Source organism: Electrophorus electricus, chromosome 1, assembly GCF_013358815.1.
Source record: "Electrophorus electricus isolate fEleEle1 chromosome 1, fEleEle1.pri, whole genome shotgun sequence".
NCBI lineage: Eukaryota > Metazoa > Chordata > Actinopteri > Gymnotiformes > Gymnotidae > Electrophorus > Electrophorus electricus.
This window is the reverse complement of record NC_049535.1, coordinates 13,689,561-13,703,307: the sequence shown is the minus strand read 5'-3', so window position 1 is coordinate 13,703,307 and position 13,747 is coordinate 13,689,561. Positions and strand designations below refer to the sequence as shown.

Genomic DNA, 13,747 nt, shown 5'->3' with positions numbered 1-13,747 from the left:
GATTACTTCCTGCATGTGTACACAGTCCAACAATTCAACACACACGCACACTGTTCAACAGAAACATAAGCACACTAAGCGAAGAGGAGGACCAGTGTAAGATCACCATAAAAAAGCAGCTTCTAGTAGTACCAAACTGCAGCTTGTGTCCAGCTCAGATGCTTCATATCTGCTCTCCATGTTTATATTCCGGCAGGGTCTGGCAGGGTCTTTAAATGGGTATATCAACATGGCCATGAACACAGTTTCCCAGCCTTGTGGGATGGACAAAACTGGGAGTTTTTTTAAGGTAAGGCATCTTAAAAATTATTATTTTGCGCACTCTGGCATAATTTAGTCTTATGCTATGGACTCTGTGAAGTTATACATCTCTATCATCTGTTAGTCTTTGTTCCTCTTTGATGGCTCACACTCTGTTTCACTGAGAAAGCTTTCACTGCCTTTACCATAAAGTATTACTGGCTTCCCACATTCAATTTCATGATTTTGCAGACAATTAAGCTATTATGACTTTAGCTGTGTATTGGACTTTAACTATATTTGGCAACATACTGATAGTACTTGTATATTTTTACATCTCATTCAATGTGGCCTATGGGAAAATTTTGTTTCTTTTTTGAATTTGCACTATGTGTTTCTTAATGCCTGCTCACAGGGAGAGTGTTATAATTTATTAGTTTTAGCCATGATGTATAGACTAGTGTCTGAGCCATGGGAAAACCCAGAACAAGAAAGCTCTTTCTCTTCCAATTTCAGCTCTCTGCTGCATTCCCTGGCTACATGAACTGTTATGTCTGTTTCCCTGTTTTTCTGCCTTTCTTCTGCTATTTTTCCTTTGTGTCATTTTAACCTTTTTATGTTAACAATGTTTTCTATCAAGATGTGCATCCTAACTGAACTCATATTAACTGCATATTTGGAATTTCCTGAATACCTAAAGTAATGAAATGTATGCATATACTTAGCCCTTATATTGAACACAAGAGATTAAGAAAATACAGTGGAGAAGTATAGATCTTGCTGTCAAAGCAGTTTAAAGTATGTCATCAATGGGTACATGCCTGGAAATACATAAATTATTAGAGATGATCTTCCACAGTCTTTAAAAATTATCTTGATTTGTGATCATTGATATCAGAAGGCATGTCTAAGAGCCTGCTATACTTACTGATGAAATAATCTGTTACATACCATTCTGTAGAAAATACTGCCATCTATTGTCCAATAACTTTCAGTCTTCCTGTCTTTTATAATTTCATAAGCTCAAAACCCTCAATTTGTAAAGAAAAAACTAGAGATCCAAATAAAATCTTTGTCATTTCATTCAGACTTCAGTTCTAAATTCTCATATACTCCCTTAATATGTGTATTTGCTTAGGGACAAAAATGTTTATGCTTCTTGGGTTTCTCTTGGCTGATAAGCAGCAATCTACCCTACTTTGAAGAAGCTGAGTTTACAGGAGACATTAAGTGCTTTACATGTAGAGGTCCTCTGTGGCTCTCGTCTTACTGTGGCACTTCTACATCCAGTTTCCTGTCTGGGAGAACAGGTTATGAGTACAGGAAGGTGACTAAATCACATCCTTTCCCCTGGGTGGGGGGATAAGAGGAGGTCTAAACATTTCTGCTTATTTTCATGAGAGCAGAGCTTCTGTCCTGTCAGTGTTTTTAATTTTCCATATTCTTTCTTGCTTTCATTATCTCCTTGTTCTCATTCTTTCTCTCTCCTTTTCTCTCTGTGTCTTCTGTAAAGTTCTGTCACTAGTTAACTTGTCTCTTTCAAGCTAGTAGATGCACTTGCATCAGAACTTGAGCGATTGGAGCAGGATATGGTTTATACAGCTTCACAGAGATATACCAGAGAGCCTGAAGCCTCTCTCCTCCATGAGTGAGTACAAGATCTGCATGTTTTGTGGTGGTAATCTTTTATTTGTATATTTTATATAATTTCCACACCCTTATCTTTGTATTACTAGGGCATTATGAAATTAAACTAAATTTATGAAAAAAGGAAGATACTGTTCAGTCTAAACTTTGGCTTGCAGTAATGCTCCACACATAGATAGTTAACTGAAGAAGGATAGGAATAATATGATAATATTCCACAGTTGTATGATTTTAAATTATATTATTACATTATTATAAATAATATTAAAGCAATTAGCTTTTAATACTCATGCTCTGTTTCTGTCCCACTCTCATTCACTGTCTCTTCTTTGCCTGTAGTGTGGAGGGAGAGGTGAGTGGGGTGTACCTGCAGTACCCTTTGGTAGGGGGGCCATGTGAGAGTGAAAATGTAAGCAAACGCATAAGTGCACAAGAGAGAGTCACTCTTACACACCCCATCTGGTTACTGCTGTCTGTCACTGAACAGGAGGCTACACGCATCCTACTGCAGCAACCAGTAGGGGTAAGAAGGTTTTGCCTGCATGCTTGTGTTCCTTTAAGTGTGGGACAAACATTTAGGAAAGTGTGAATGAAGGTCCAGCCAATCGGAGGCCCCTTTTAATAATCTTTGTGACCTGTGCCCCTTGCAGGTGTTTTTGGTGAGGAGGTCATCTGCCCTTCAGAAGAAGGTACTCTCACTTCGTGTAGACAATACACCAGGATCTCCTATCATCCACTACCCTCTTGAAGAAAGCTTGTTCAGTATGTTGCTCTCCATTCAGACACAATAGTGTCCTTCGTTCACATTTTAAAAATAGCCCTGCCTGTAATGATCTTAATGATCTTTCTTCATTATGGAATAGTTTACTTATGTTACCATTGCTTAATTTATGCAGAGCTTATTATTATACATATCTTATTTTTATTACTATGCATAACATCACAACACAAAAGCATTTGCCTCATCATTGTGGGTTCGCTGGTGGGAAGGAATTGGCATAATGATTAACGTTTGGTGAAAACAAGCTGCAAGTAGGTGAAAGGTAAATCACAATGGGATGTACTAGCAAATATACAATGAGTATTTACTTTAATTAAAACAGGATAACAGTGTATACAGCATAACATGGATACCATTACAGGACATAGAGGATAACATGATGTATTTTGTTTTAATTATGATTTCATTTTTTTAATTATACCCATTTTTCAAAATATAATTTCAGTTTGCAATTCACAGTAAAAAAAAAAGTGTTCAAGAAGATGGGGTACAAAGACATTATGTGGAGGGGTATATTAATGGAACAGAATTAATGATTAATGTTAGAACAAATTTTAGAATTAATCATAGAATTAATGGCTTCTTTTATCTTACTTGCTCTTGCTTTCACACTCTTAAGCCTTTTTCGTGGAAGACTTGTGAAAATGTTTATTAAATATAAAGCTGAAAAATCCTATAAATTGTGCAATATTTGTAGTCTAATCAAATATAGCAAATACACCAAAATATCAGATATAAGGGTAATCCAATTTGTAAATTGGAATCAAATAATTCAATGGAAGAATAATGAATGTAAGTATAATGAACATACAACTAATGATTGGAAGGATCCAGAGTCAGAGAGGTACTTAACTGCACACACAAATACTTTTGATTTGTTGGTGATATGTCTTTATGTATTGTGTTTTAGCATTCTCTTTGGAAGGCTCGGGAATCAGTTTTGCAGATCTTTTTCGTCTTGTGACCTTTTATTGCATCAGCAGGTAAAATTCTTAAAAAGCACCAAGCCACATGACATACCACCCAACTGATTTTTGCATTTACCTTTAACTTGCTATAAACTTATAAGAGTAGCTTATAAAACATTATTACTAAAAGAGATTTCTTTTAGTAATAAATAGGAAATTATAAGAGCACACATTCATAATTCAAATCGTGTGATTTGCAGAAAATTGTTAAAAATATATTAAAGCATTATAAATCATCTGAATGTATGTTTTATGAAGTCAGCTGTGTAGGATTATTCGTATTACCAGCCTTGGTAATACAACACCCAATTCAGTTCATATACTTTCCAAATGTCCTTTTTATAGCTAAAAATGTGTTTCACTTTTAACTGAGTTTTTGGTGTGATTTGTTGTTTGTTGCTTTACTTTCCATTTCATTGTGATATGAAAGCCTGGACTTATCACTGTTAAATGTATTTTGTAGTGACTTGTATATCATATCAGAAGATTATGATTTTTAAGTACAGAAACCTGAAAATAAACAGGACAATTTGCAGAAGTGCATGCTTCTTTTTTAGATGTACAATGTCAGATCAGCTCAAAAGGTCCATAGAGAAAAGGGAAAAGTACTTCAGGGAAAAGTTTTTTTAGACTACAGGGCAACTACTGATCTTTTCTAAGGCTGTCATGGCTGCGGGGGAAACTAGAGCTCAATCTTACAACACTGAACAGCTCAGGGACAAAAGTGTAAGCAGCCTTCTGATACACAGCGCAGAGCCTTTTCCAATACCAACGGTACCAAAGTGGACCTCAAACTGACGGGACAAAGCTCGTTCAAGCTTTTTGGCTGGCATGTGTATCTTGCTTTCCTTCACCTTCCTTGCTCTTTGTCTCTCCATGTCTTACTTTTTCCTGTCTCTATATTTGTTTTTTTCTGACAATTCCCATCTGATCATGTCTTGCGGTTTCTTCTAAAGAGATATTCTACCTTTCCCTCTGAGGCTGCCTGAAGCCATCAACTCAGCAAGAACTCTTTCAGAGCTGGAGGAAGTTGCCAAGCTGGGAGCAGGTACTGAACTGGGATTTAGCTGTCAAATGCTACTACTACAGCTAATCTCACAGCAAACACATGCTCCAGTCATGAGCATTGTTCTTTGTCACATATTAATGTGATAGAGGGAGATTAAGACATGCAGGTGTATGAAAACAAATGCAGATTGTGGCCACAGCAGAAAGCATTTTAACATTCATGATATTTTGGCAAAAAATAATTAGCAAAAAGCACTATCATGCTGTTTTCTAAATGGTTTTTTTTTTTTTTGAACTTGTCAGCGTTATATGTAAGACCTCATAAAAAATTTCACTGTGAAAGACATAAGCTTTGAATTGTTAAACATAGGCTACTGATATGTCCCTCTGTAAGTGCGTACTCTGTTTGTCTTCATTACTCCAGTACTAGTCACACTCCTATTATGGTCTCATTCCATGTTATTATTAGTGCTGCCGAGTAAGTGTGACACAGATTGAATTAGCATGAGAGAGAAAGTGTATCTGTTATCTGATCTGACAGAAAGGGTCTAGTTCTAGTCACTTTTAAATGTGCATATTGTTTCACTTATTCATTACCTCATAAGAGCCTTTTCAAAAGTTATAAACTGTCTATATTTGATGTATTTCTTCATATGGCTCTGATGAAATTATTTATCTTGGACCAGTGGGATTTTTATTTTGATGTGGGAAGTTGTAGATGTATTTAATATGACCAAAAGAAGCATACATTATTAATAGAATGTCCTTCACTGAAGCTTACTGTAACAGGACAACTGGCAGGAAGTGAAATTACACCAACTGACATAAGTAGTGGCTGGAAGGGGGAGGAGAAAGAGGAGGAACATTCTGTAACATATAAAGTTCACCCATCCACACAGATACTTTGTTTGTACTGAGTGACTCTGACATTTGGGTGTGTTTGTGTGTGTGTTTGGTCAGTACTATTGAATCAGTGTTCATTTATACATATTTGGTTACACTGGATGTCTTCAGGCATTTCTGAAAACTACTAAAAGAGAGGACAAAGTCTGGATTCACTCACATACATAGACCCAAATGTACTAAGTAATAACTAATCAGGTTGAAGAAAGCAAGTGTGAGTATATGTTTTGGTTTAGGGATTTCCTGTTTGTGATTTGTTATTAGCACACAATTGCTTGGTTACTTCACTGTAATTTTTTCTGTTTGTTGCCAGGTTTCTGGGATGTAGCTCTCTGCAGAAAGTGGGATACGTTGTCTCATTCTTGTTTGTTGGTTCAGAACGAGCTTCCTAACTCCCTGCACTGTGAACTATCGGTAATAAGGAGACAAAGTCAGACCCTATCATCATGCAGAGCCAGACACAATCAGCGGTGCACTCCTCTTTCGCTAGCACATACATGCTCCATCAGTGCTGATGGCAAGAGTAGCTCCAGTGAGGCACTGTGCTTCTTCAATCCACTTTTTCTTCAGACACACCAACGGCACACGGGAAACAGCATCAGAGCGGCTAGCAAAGACGTCTCCGAGCCGAACTCAAAAGAAGCCAGTAACAAATCCCAACCCTCTCCTCCACCCAGGCCCCCTCCTCCTCGCTGTCTGCCTTGTCATCCAGGTCAGAAGAGAATATCCGTGACAGCTGCCTATGCCAGAACCAATCAGAGCCCAGCACAGAAACACGAGCCTACAAGCACTATGGGACCTAAACACAGCAGTCCAAAAAGGTTTCCTGCACCTCCTCCTCCTCAACAAAAGCAGTCAGGCACTGACAGTCACCACTGCGGTATTGCTCTGGATGATCAGAACATGGCCAGGGCCTTATACCCAGCCAGCAATGCTCACAAGGAACCTTCAACTTGTACTGTTACAAACATCCTTCAGCACTGTAGCGGAAAGGCAGAGTTAAGTCAAGGATCAAGTGATCTGAGCACATTCACCTCCTCCTCTGATTCCCTGGACTCACCTCCCCACCCTCTCCACTTTGATCGGTTCCTTAGCCCAGACCAAAGCCTCTCCACAGACAACAGCAGTGATGAGGATAAAGAGGAGAAAGAGGCAGATGACTATGGGGCAGGACTTCAGAGGGACTTGCAGCTGCGGCTACGTGCCTCACAGAACTCCAGGAAGCTTCTGATGATGGAAGACATGGAGGTGCATTCAGGATCACTTCTTATCCTGCCACGAGCATTAAAGGGACACTTCCGTAAGGTCAGGGGTGTCCTGGGTGTGCTACCCACCCCTGAGAGACGTGCTCTGCGGCGCATTGTGGAACTATCAAGAAACAAAAGCTCTTATTTTGGCTGCTTGGTACAGGACTATGTAAGCTTTGTGCAGGAGAACCACAGCTGCCATATGTCAGGCCTCGACTTGCTGCAAACCGTCAGACAGTTCATGACCCAGATGAAGGCCTATTTAATGCAGGCCTCTGATCTGAATCCCCCCATCGAGTCCCTCATACCTGAAGACCAGATCGGTAAATATTCAGGATTTCCATAATAAGTCATTACTATTTGTATTAAATGAAAGCATGAACAGTGAAACCAACATAAACAGAAAACTTTACCATATTTACTTTACCATCTGTTTTTGCTTTTACCTTTAAATTAGAAATTAATCCACTCTTTGGTGAGCCTATGTCATATCTAAATGGCCAAGCTAAATATACATGTCCTTAGTTTGAGGACTATGAAAGAAATGTTTAAATATGAGAAGTATGTGGCAAGAATATTGTGCTGAGTAGGCAAGAGAAAGAGTCAGATTATGACTGTCAGACAGAGGCAGAAAGATTACTATAAATTATGGATTATCTTGCCACTATATTTTTGTCTTTGGTCAACAAGCACAGTCTTAGTCAGAGAGCTGAATCATAGTGCTAGCCCGAACCTTTTATTCACTGTGTTTTCAGCTTCTTTGTTTTTTTGTTTGCTTGGTTTTTTATTTGTGGTTGTTTTTTAAATATGATAAATGCAGACATAAATATCTAGTATATCACTGGCCTCTTTTGTAAGAGAAAAAAGTAAGAGAGAAAAATTTTTTACTCTATGCAAATCTACCAGTGAATGCTAATAACAGTATAGACTTCATAAATTTGATATTTGACTGTTGGATTAATTTGATGAGAGCTGTTAAAAGGTAGTAAAATGTTGGCCTTACATATTTCATACTTGAACTATATAGTGTTCATTCTAGTTTTTCTGTTCCTAAAACAGTAGATGTATAACAATATGTTTTAAAGACATCTCAAATTATATGAGTTTGCCTTATGTGTGTTCTCCTACAATTCCTAGATTGTATTTTTTAGGAAATGGCTTAACATTCTAGTGCAGTTGAGAATGAACATTTCTCCTCTCTCACAGATGTAGTACTAGAAAGAGCCATGCACAAGTGTGTACTGAAGCCTCTGCATGGCTCAGTCTATGCAGCACTGCACAAGTTCCAGGTAAGCAGTGGTGTATGGCAGCGGCTACAGGAGAACCTGGCCATAGCCAAGTCAAAGCAACCGGGAGAGCTGGGAGCAGACACAGTGCGATCACCAGACCTCCATGCCATCAAGCGGATCCGACTCAAACTCCGCTCCATGTGCAAGATGTATTCACCGGAGAGGAAAATCAAGGTGCTTCTGCATGTATGCAAGCTCATCTATACCGACATGCAGAATCGCTCAGGTGAGTCGGGGAAATAAAGAGGCATGAGGTGGTGTGTGTGTGTGTGTGTGTGTGTGTGTGTGTGTGTGTGTGTGTGTGTGTGTGTGTGTGTGTGTGTGTGTGTGTGTGTGTGTGTGTGTGTGTGTGTGTGTGTGTGTGTGTGTGTACTTGCATGCATGTGTGTGTCAGCCAGAGAATAAGAAAGTTTGAAATATACTAAAACATAATATGCAGTGCTATTGAACTGTGTCATCATCACAGGAAATGAAGTTATAAATATAGCAGCTGAAATACTAGGAAATAAAAACTTACTGTTTGTAAATCTGAAAGTATTTTTCTCTATATGCTTTCTAGCAGGCAGGTCGTTTGGGGCTGATGATTTTCTACCTATGCTGACTTATGTTTTGGCCCAGTGTGATATGCCTCAGCTAGACACAGAGGTCCAGTATATGATGGAACTCCTGGACCCCTCTCTACTTCATGGAGAAGGTAGATCTCCACAATGTTCACAAACCAGCATGTACATACACTCATTTACATGTATTGCATTTAGCTGACACTTTTATACAAAGTGACTCATACATTTTGGTCATTAAAATGCTACTTTTATAATGTTGAAGTGTAAGAATATATACAAGCACGTAGGTTATCAGCTATATACAGTACACATAAATTAAGAAATTAATCCAGACTTGTCCATATTACAGTCTCTTACCGCCACCTACCTTAAGGCCATGAAGACTTCCACTGCATAGGTGGTAGCAGGCATTATTCTTTACCCAAATATCTTTCAGTTTATTTGATGCTTATTCCAACCCACTAGTTAAGTCTTCCTCTATTGCACAATAACTGCCAACTTGGAAGGCTGAATGTTAGCATGTGCTTCCTCTGAGACAAAAAACCTGATTTTACATATTGGTGATTGATCGGCTAGGGCTGCACTGATGGAAAGAGAAACAAGGGCATCCCTCCCACCTATAGAGCATGGTCAGTTATGCCTGCTCAGATTCCTGGTCATGGACGGTTGTGGCATCATCTGGATTCGGAGCAGGAATCTCAGAATGATAGGGCAAAACCTTAGACAGTAACCTATAGCCATTTATCTTTATGTGTGTATAAGAGTAAACATTTTAATAACTTTCACCTTTAGGTGGATACTATTTGACAAGTGCATGTGGAGCCATGTCTCTGATTAAGAACTTCCAGGAGGATCAGGCTGCTTGTGTTCTCAGCTCTGCCACACGCAGTACATTACACCAGTGGCACCAAAGGCGCACAATCCAGAGAAACCTTCCTTCTGTGGATGACTTCCAGGTATCATAACACTGCACATGATGGTTGTTGCTTTTTTGTTGTTAATACTGTGATACTTCAAATTTGTATGTTTTCTATGTGTGTATGTTTTTAGAATTTCCTCCGAGTGGCTCTACAAGAAGCTGACAGTGGTTGCACAGCAAAAACTTTGCAAGTGCACCCCAACAATACCACAGAGGAGGTCAGTCGCCTCTGTGCCCACAAATTCCACGTGACTGACCCAGAAAACTATGCCCTCTTCCTCATCACAGATGACTGTAGCCAGCAGCTGGCCCCAGACACATACCCTCAGTGGATTAAAGCAGAGTTCCAGAGCCGTCCTCACCCCAAAGCCTTCTATTTTGTGTATAGAAGACTGCCAAATCCCAATGGCTGTAAACCATCCCAGTCTCACAACAGCAGCTGCACTGAAGACTGAGCAATGGTAGTTTGTGGACTGAGCCAGTTAATATATTGTATGAGCCATGTTGGGAGCTGCACCAGCATCAGTGTCCCACTTGCATTGCTCAGTTCGACATGAAAGGTTCTGGTGACAACATCAAGCAATGGCGAGCAGTAGCGAAAAAAGAGAAATATTACTTTCTCTTTTATTGTTGCACATGATAAATATAGATAATGGAATGAGATATATTTTATGTCCTACCAAATGTTTGCCATCCTCAATTAATGTCACTCAAAAATTCTTAACAAAAACATTTGACTATTTATCAAAAGCAAAAATATCTAATTAAAAACTATACTCCCAGGCAAAACAAAACCCAAAATTATATAATAGTAAGCTTGTATTGGTCTCAACAACAAAACCTTTTTACACCCAGACATGTATTAGCTTTAATTTTTTATCAAAACATTTATCTCTTTTAATGAATTTATCTTTGTGTACAAGAAGACTATGTAAGTGAATTTCTCTGTTTCCAACATTCCACTGAAGAATTCACTGCACCAGCAAGTTACTTCTCTGACAAAAGATTTGTTGTTAGGACCATTTAATATAATTTGGGGTTTGACCCATTTTTCCCCCCCAAGAATTAATAACATTTCTAGGAGAAAATTAAAAAGCTCTTTAACACAAAATGAAAAAGAAAAATGAAAATGAAAAAGCTCTTTTTTGGTGGTGGTGAAGGGATAATGATAGTAGGAGTCTAAGAACATTCCTTCATTTTAGGTCCATGACCCAAACCTTTCCAATGGATTTAGGTCAGGATGTTGGTTCTGTGATATGTAAACCATTTTAATGAAATGTATTGATGGAAGGCATATCCCACTGAGGCTGATTTTGTTTTAAAAAATAGACTTTAAAAAAGTTATTTATATCATCCTTTGAATCCTATGAAGGTTCCAAAAGTCCTTTAAAATCGCTCCAGCAATATAACATATCTGCTTCTTGCTCATTGGTCTTACCTGACAATAGGTTCTAATTAAAAATCCAATGACATTAAGATCCAGGAGTCTGTGGTTGTGGTCTGATGAGAGCAGTCTCCATAGGACTTCCTGACGTGAGTATTCAACCAACAACTGCAGTTCTCCCACTGTGGCCCTGGGAGAATCCCTTTCCTCTCTGTCATCCTCACTGTGTGACAGGGAAAAATTCACATTCTTTTCAATTTTCTTTTTTTCTCAATCATTGCTCTGATAGTGGAACTCTGTATTAATAAGCATAGAGCTATTTTTATACCCATAACTTTAATTATAAAGACCAACAACCAAGTTGTTTCAGTGTTTATGTATGTTCTCTGAACTTAACCTTATTAACAGATTAGTAAGGAAATTTGGTGTGTGTACTCATCAGTAAAACAGAGAATCACAAATGATCGCTTAAGAAAAGCTTAATACTGATTTTTCAAGTAAAATATTTAAAATACTATTTCAATGATAAACCTCAAAACCTATTATATTTAAGATAACTAAGAAGCTTAACATGATTTTAATATAGTTTTGTGAAATGGTTGATTTTAGAATTACAGATGGGGCCAAAAACATCCACAAGACATAATTCCAGGACATAATATAAAGATGCATTTGACAAAAAATAACCTAAAACATTTTAAACTACTCTAAATGTCTTCTTTTAAGTAAAACTTTCAATTAAATTAAGTAATTTGTAATTCCTAATCAGTGTGACTCACATGGCAAATATTAATTTATTAAAGATTTTTCTTCCTATGTACCAATTTAGCATACTTCAGTTGAAGAATTATTATAAAATCCCAGAATTATTATAAAAATAACATCAAGCTAGTAGCCAATAATATTTTTAATAATACTTATCAAAGTTTCAAACAATGTGAAGGATAATGTGATCCAGGAAACATTCCAGGAAGAGTAAATTGCTTTGGGACAACAGATTAAGTAGAAATGGGACTAATAGCTGTGATGTTGATTTGTTATACATACATATATAAACATAAAAATATTACATGTATGTAACACTACATTAAACCTATTTTAATATTATTGTACACACAGTAGGACAATGTATTGATGCAGATGATTCTATGCTCGTAAATAAATGGATTTGTCAAGACGTTGAGCACACTGTTAAAGGTGTTGTCATTTATTATTACTGTATTTTCCATTAATCCATAGAGAAAATGCTTTTACTGTACATCAGAAATATGTTCTAAATTTGTGAAATTAATGGGGTTATTTCAAAAGGTTTAATTCTTTGATCGTTTTAATTTTTGTTCTCATTTCAGCGGAGTCCTATGTAAAGATAAGCCTATACGCTGTCGTTTCCATTAACAGTCAGTGTGCAGTACAAGGTCTGCTTAAGTGAAAAGGTGCAGGTTCTTTACTAGTACCAAGAATAAGAAAATCTACCACAGGAGGCAGAGCCTTTTCCTATAAAGATCCTGCACTATGGAATAACCTTCCTGTAAATGTTCGAGACTCAGACACATTCTCAATATTTTGGGCTAGACTTAAAACTGTACAGTACAGGCAGGAATTTTATTAATTACTTCCCATTTTAGGTAAAGGTATAGATCTGGGGGGTCCATGTTCATTGAGAGTTATGATAAACTGGGATGTTATGATGTCACCTCACCTCTCTTTTGTCACTCAAGTTTCTTGACTGAGAGTGGCAGAGTGCTGATGTTCCAGAGAGCCCTCATGCCTGTGGTTCCTTCTGGCTCTATCCTTTTAGCTATGCTGCCATAGCTAGATCTGCCAGAGTCCATCTTTGCACATTATAGTTCCCTAATTTACACACCCTCATATCTGGACATACTTAATAATTCTCTCTTTCTGCCGAGGTACACCTACCCCTGATGTCATGATGTTACTGAGCCTCAACCCATCTCAGCTGCCATGGCTTCTCCCACCATCCCATGATGTCCTCTGCTGTAGTTCACCCCACCTCCAACCCAGCCAACTACTTCTCCGTTGCCCTTGATGGATATTCTCATGCAGGATGGGTTTTGAACACGTGCACACCACTGGGACCAGACTAGGTCTTCTAGAATACCAGATTAGACATTAATTGCTTATTTTTTCCATTTTATTATTAATTTATTTTTCATTTTCATTATTTATTCTGCTCCTTATTGTCTATATTGTTACTATTGTGGTGACCATTGTAGGCCAGAGGAGGATGGGCCCCCCCTTTGAGTCTTGGTTCCTCTCAAGGTTTCTTCCTCATACTCTAGGAAGTTTTTCCTTGCCACTGTCACCCATGGCTTGCTCACTGTGGGCTTGGACTCGGGACATTTGTAAAGCTGCTTTGTGACAACATCTGTCGTTAAAAGCACTATTTAAATAAATTTGACTTGATTTGCAGTTGTGAGGTTGTCTGTGTACCAACCAGGGTGTGACATTACCCAAGAACCTCTCCTGGGGTCCTTATCCATCCCAGTCCACCTGGCATCCAGCACCTCTCCGGGGGTCCATATCTATCCCAGTACACTTCTGGCCACTTCTGGCAAGTCTAACTGATGCAGTTTAGAAAGGTGCACACCTGTGTATATAATGTCCCACAACTCACATTGCATGTTAGTTCATAAACCAAGCCATTAAGTGCAAGGAACTCTTGGCTTCTCATGTCACTCCACTATTCAGATTACCGTTCACTTTACTGGCCTCCTGTAGCCACTCATATCAGATTGCTCTGATGCTTGCTTTCTAGGCCAAAAATGGTCATGCTCCAT

General features: G+C 38.3%; 1 protein-coding gene across 2 annotated transcripts; it reads left to right on the top strand.

Moving 5' to 3' along the window:
- The first annotated feature begins 205 nt into the window (after window positions 1–205).
- On the top strand, window positions 206–12,132 carry si:ch211-85n16.4 (ras and Rab interactor 2). Of its 2 annotated transcripts, none has more exons than XM_027014075.2 (11): window positions 206–289; window positions 1,785–1,888; window positions 2,227–2,410; window positions 2,538–2,649; window positions 3,579–3,651; window positions 4,593–4,684; window positions 5,861–7,117; window positions 8,001–8,309; window positions 8,646–8,777; window positions 9,439–9,602; window positions 9,697–12,132. In XM_027014075.2, exons 1-11 carry the CDS (start codon window positions 230–232, stop codon window positions 10,018–10,020), a joined length of 2,811 nt encoding a protein of 936 aa, XP_026869876.2. In that variant the 5' UTR covers window positions 206–229; the 3' UTR covers window positions 10,021–12,132. The 2 variants fall into 2 exon arrangements, with proteins under 2 accessions (XP_026869876.2, XP_026869869.2); XM_027014068.2 differs by having other exon boundaries at window positions 8,643–8,777.
- The last annotated feature ends 1,615 nt before the right edge of the window (window positions 12,133–13,747 follow it).

Coding starts and splice junctions, on each gene's coding strand:
- si:ch211-85n16.4 (XM_027014068.2), top strand. CDS start 230: ATGGCCATGAACACAGTTTCCCAGCCTTGTGGGATGGACAAAACTGGG. Junction 4,685..5,860: donor AGTTGCCAAGCTGGGAGCAG/GTACTGAACTGG, acceptor GTTTGTTGCCAG/GTTTCTGGGATGTAGCTCTC. Junction 8,778..9,438: donor CTCTCTACTTCATGGAGAAG/GTAGATCTCCAC, acceptor TTTCACCTTTAG/GTGGATACTATTTGACAAGT.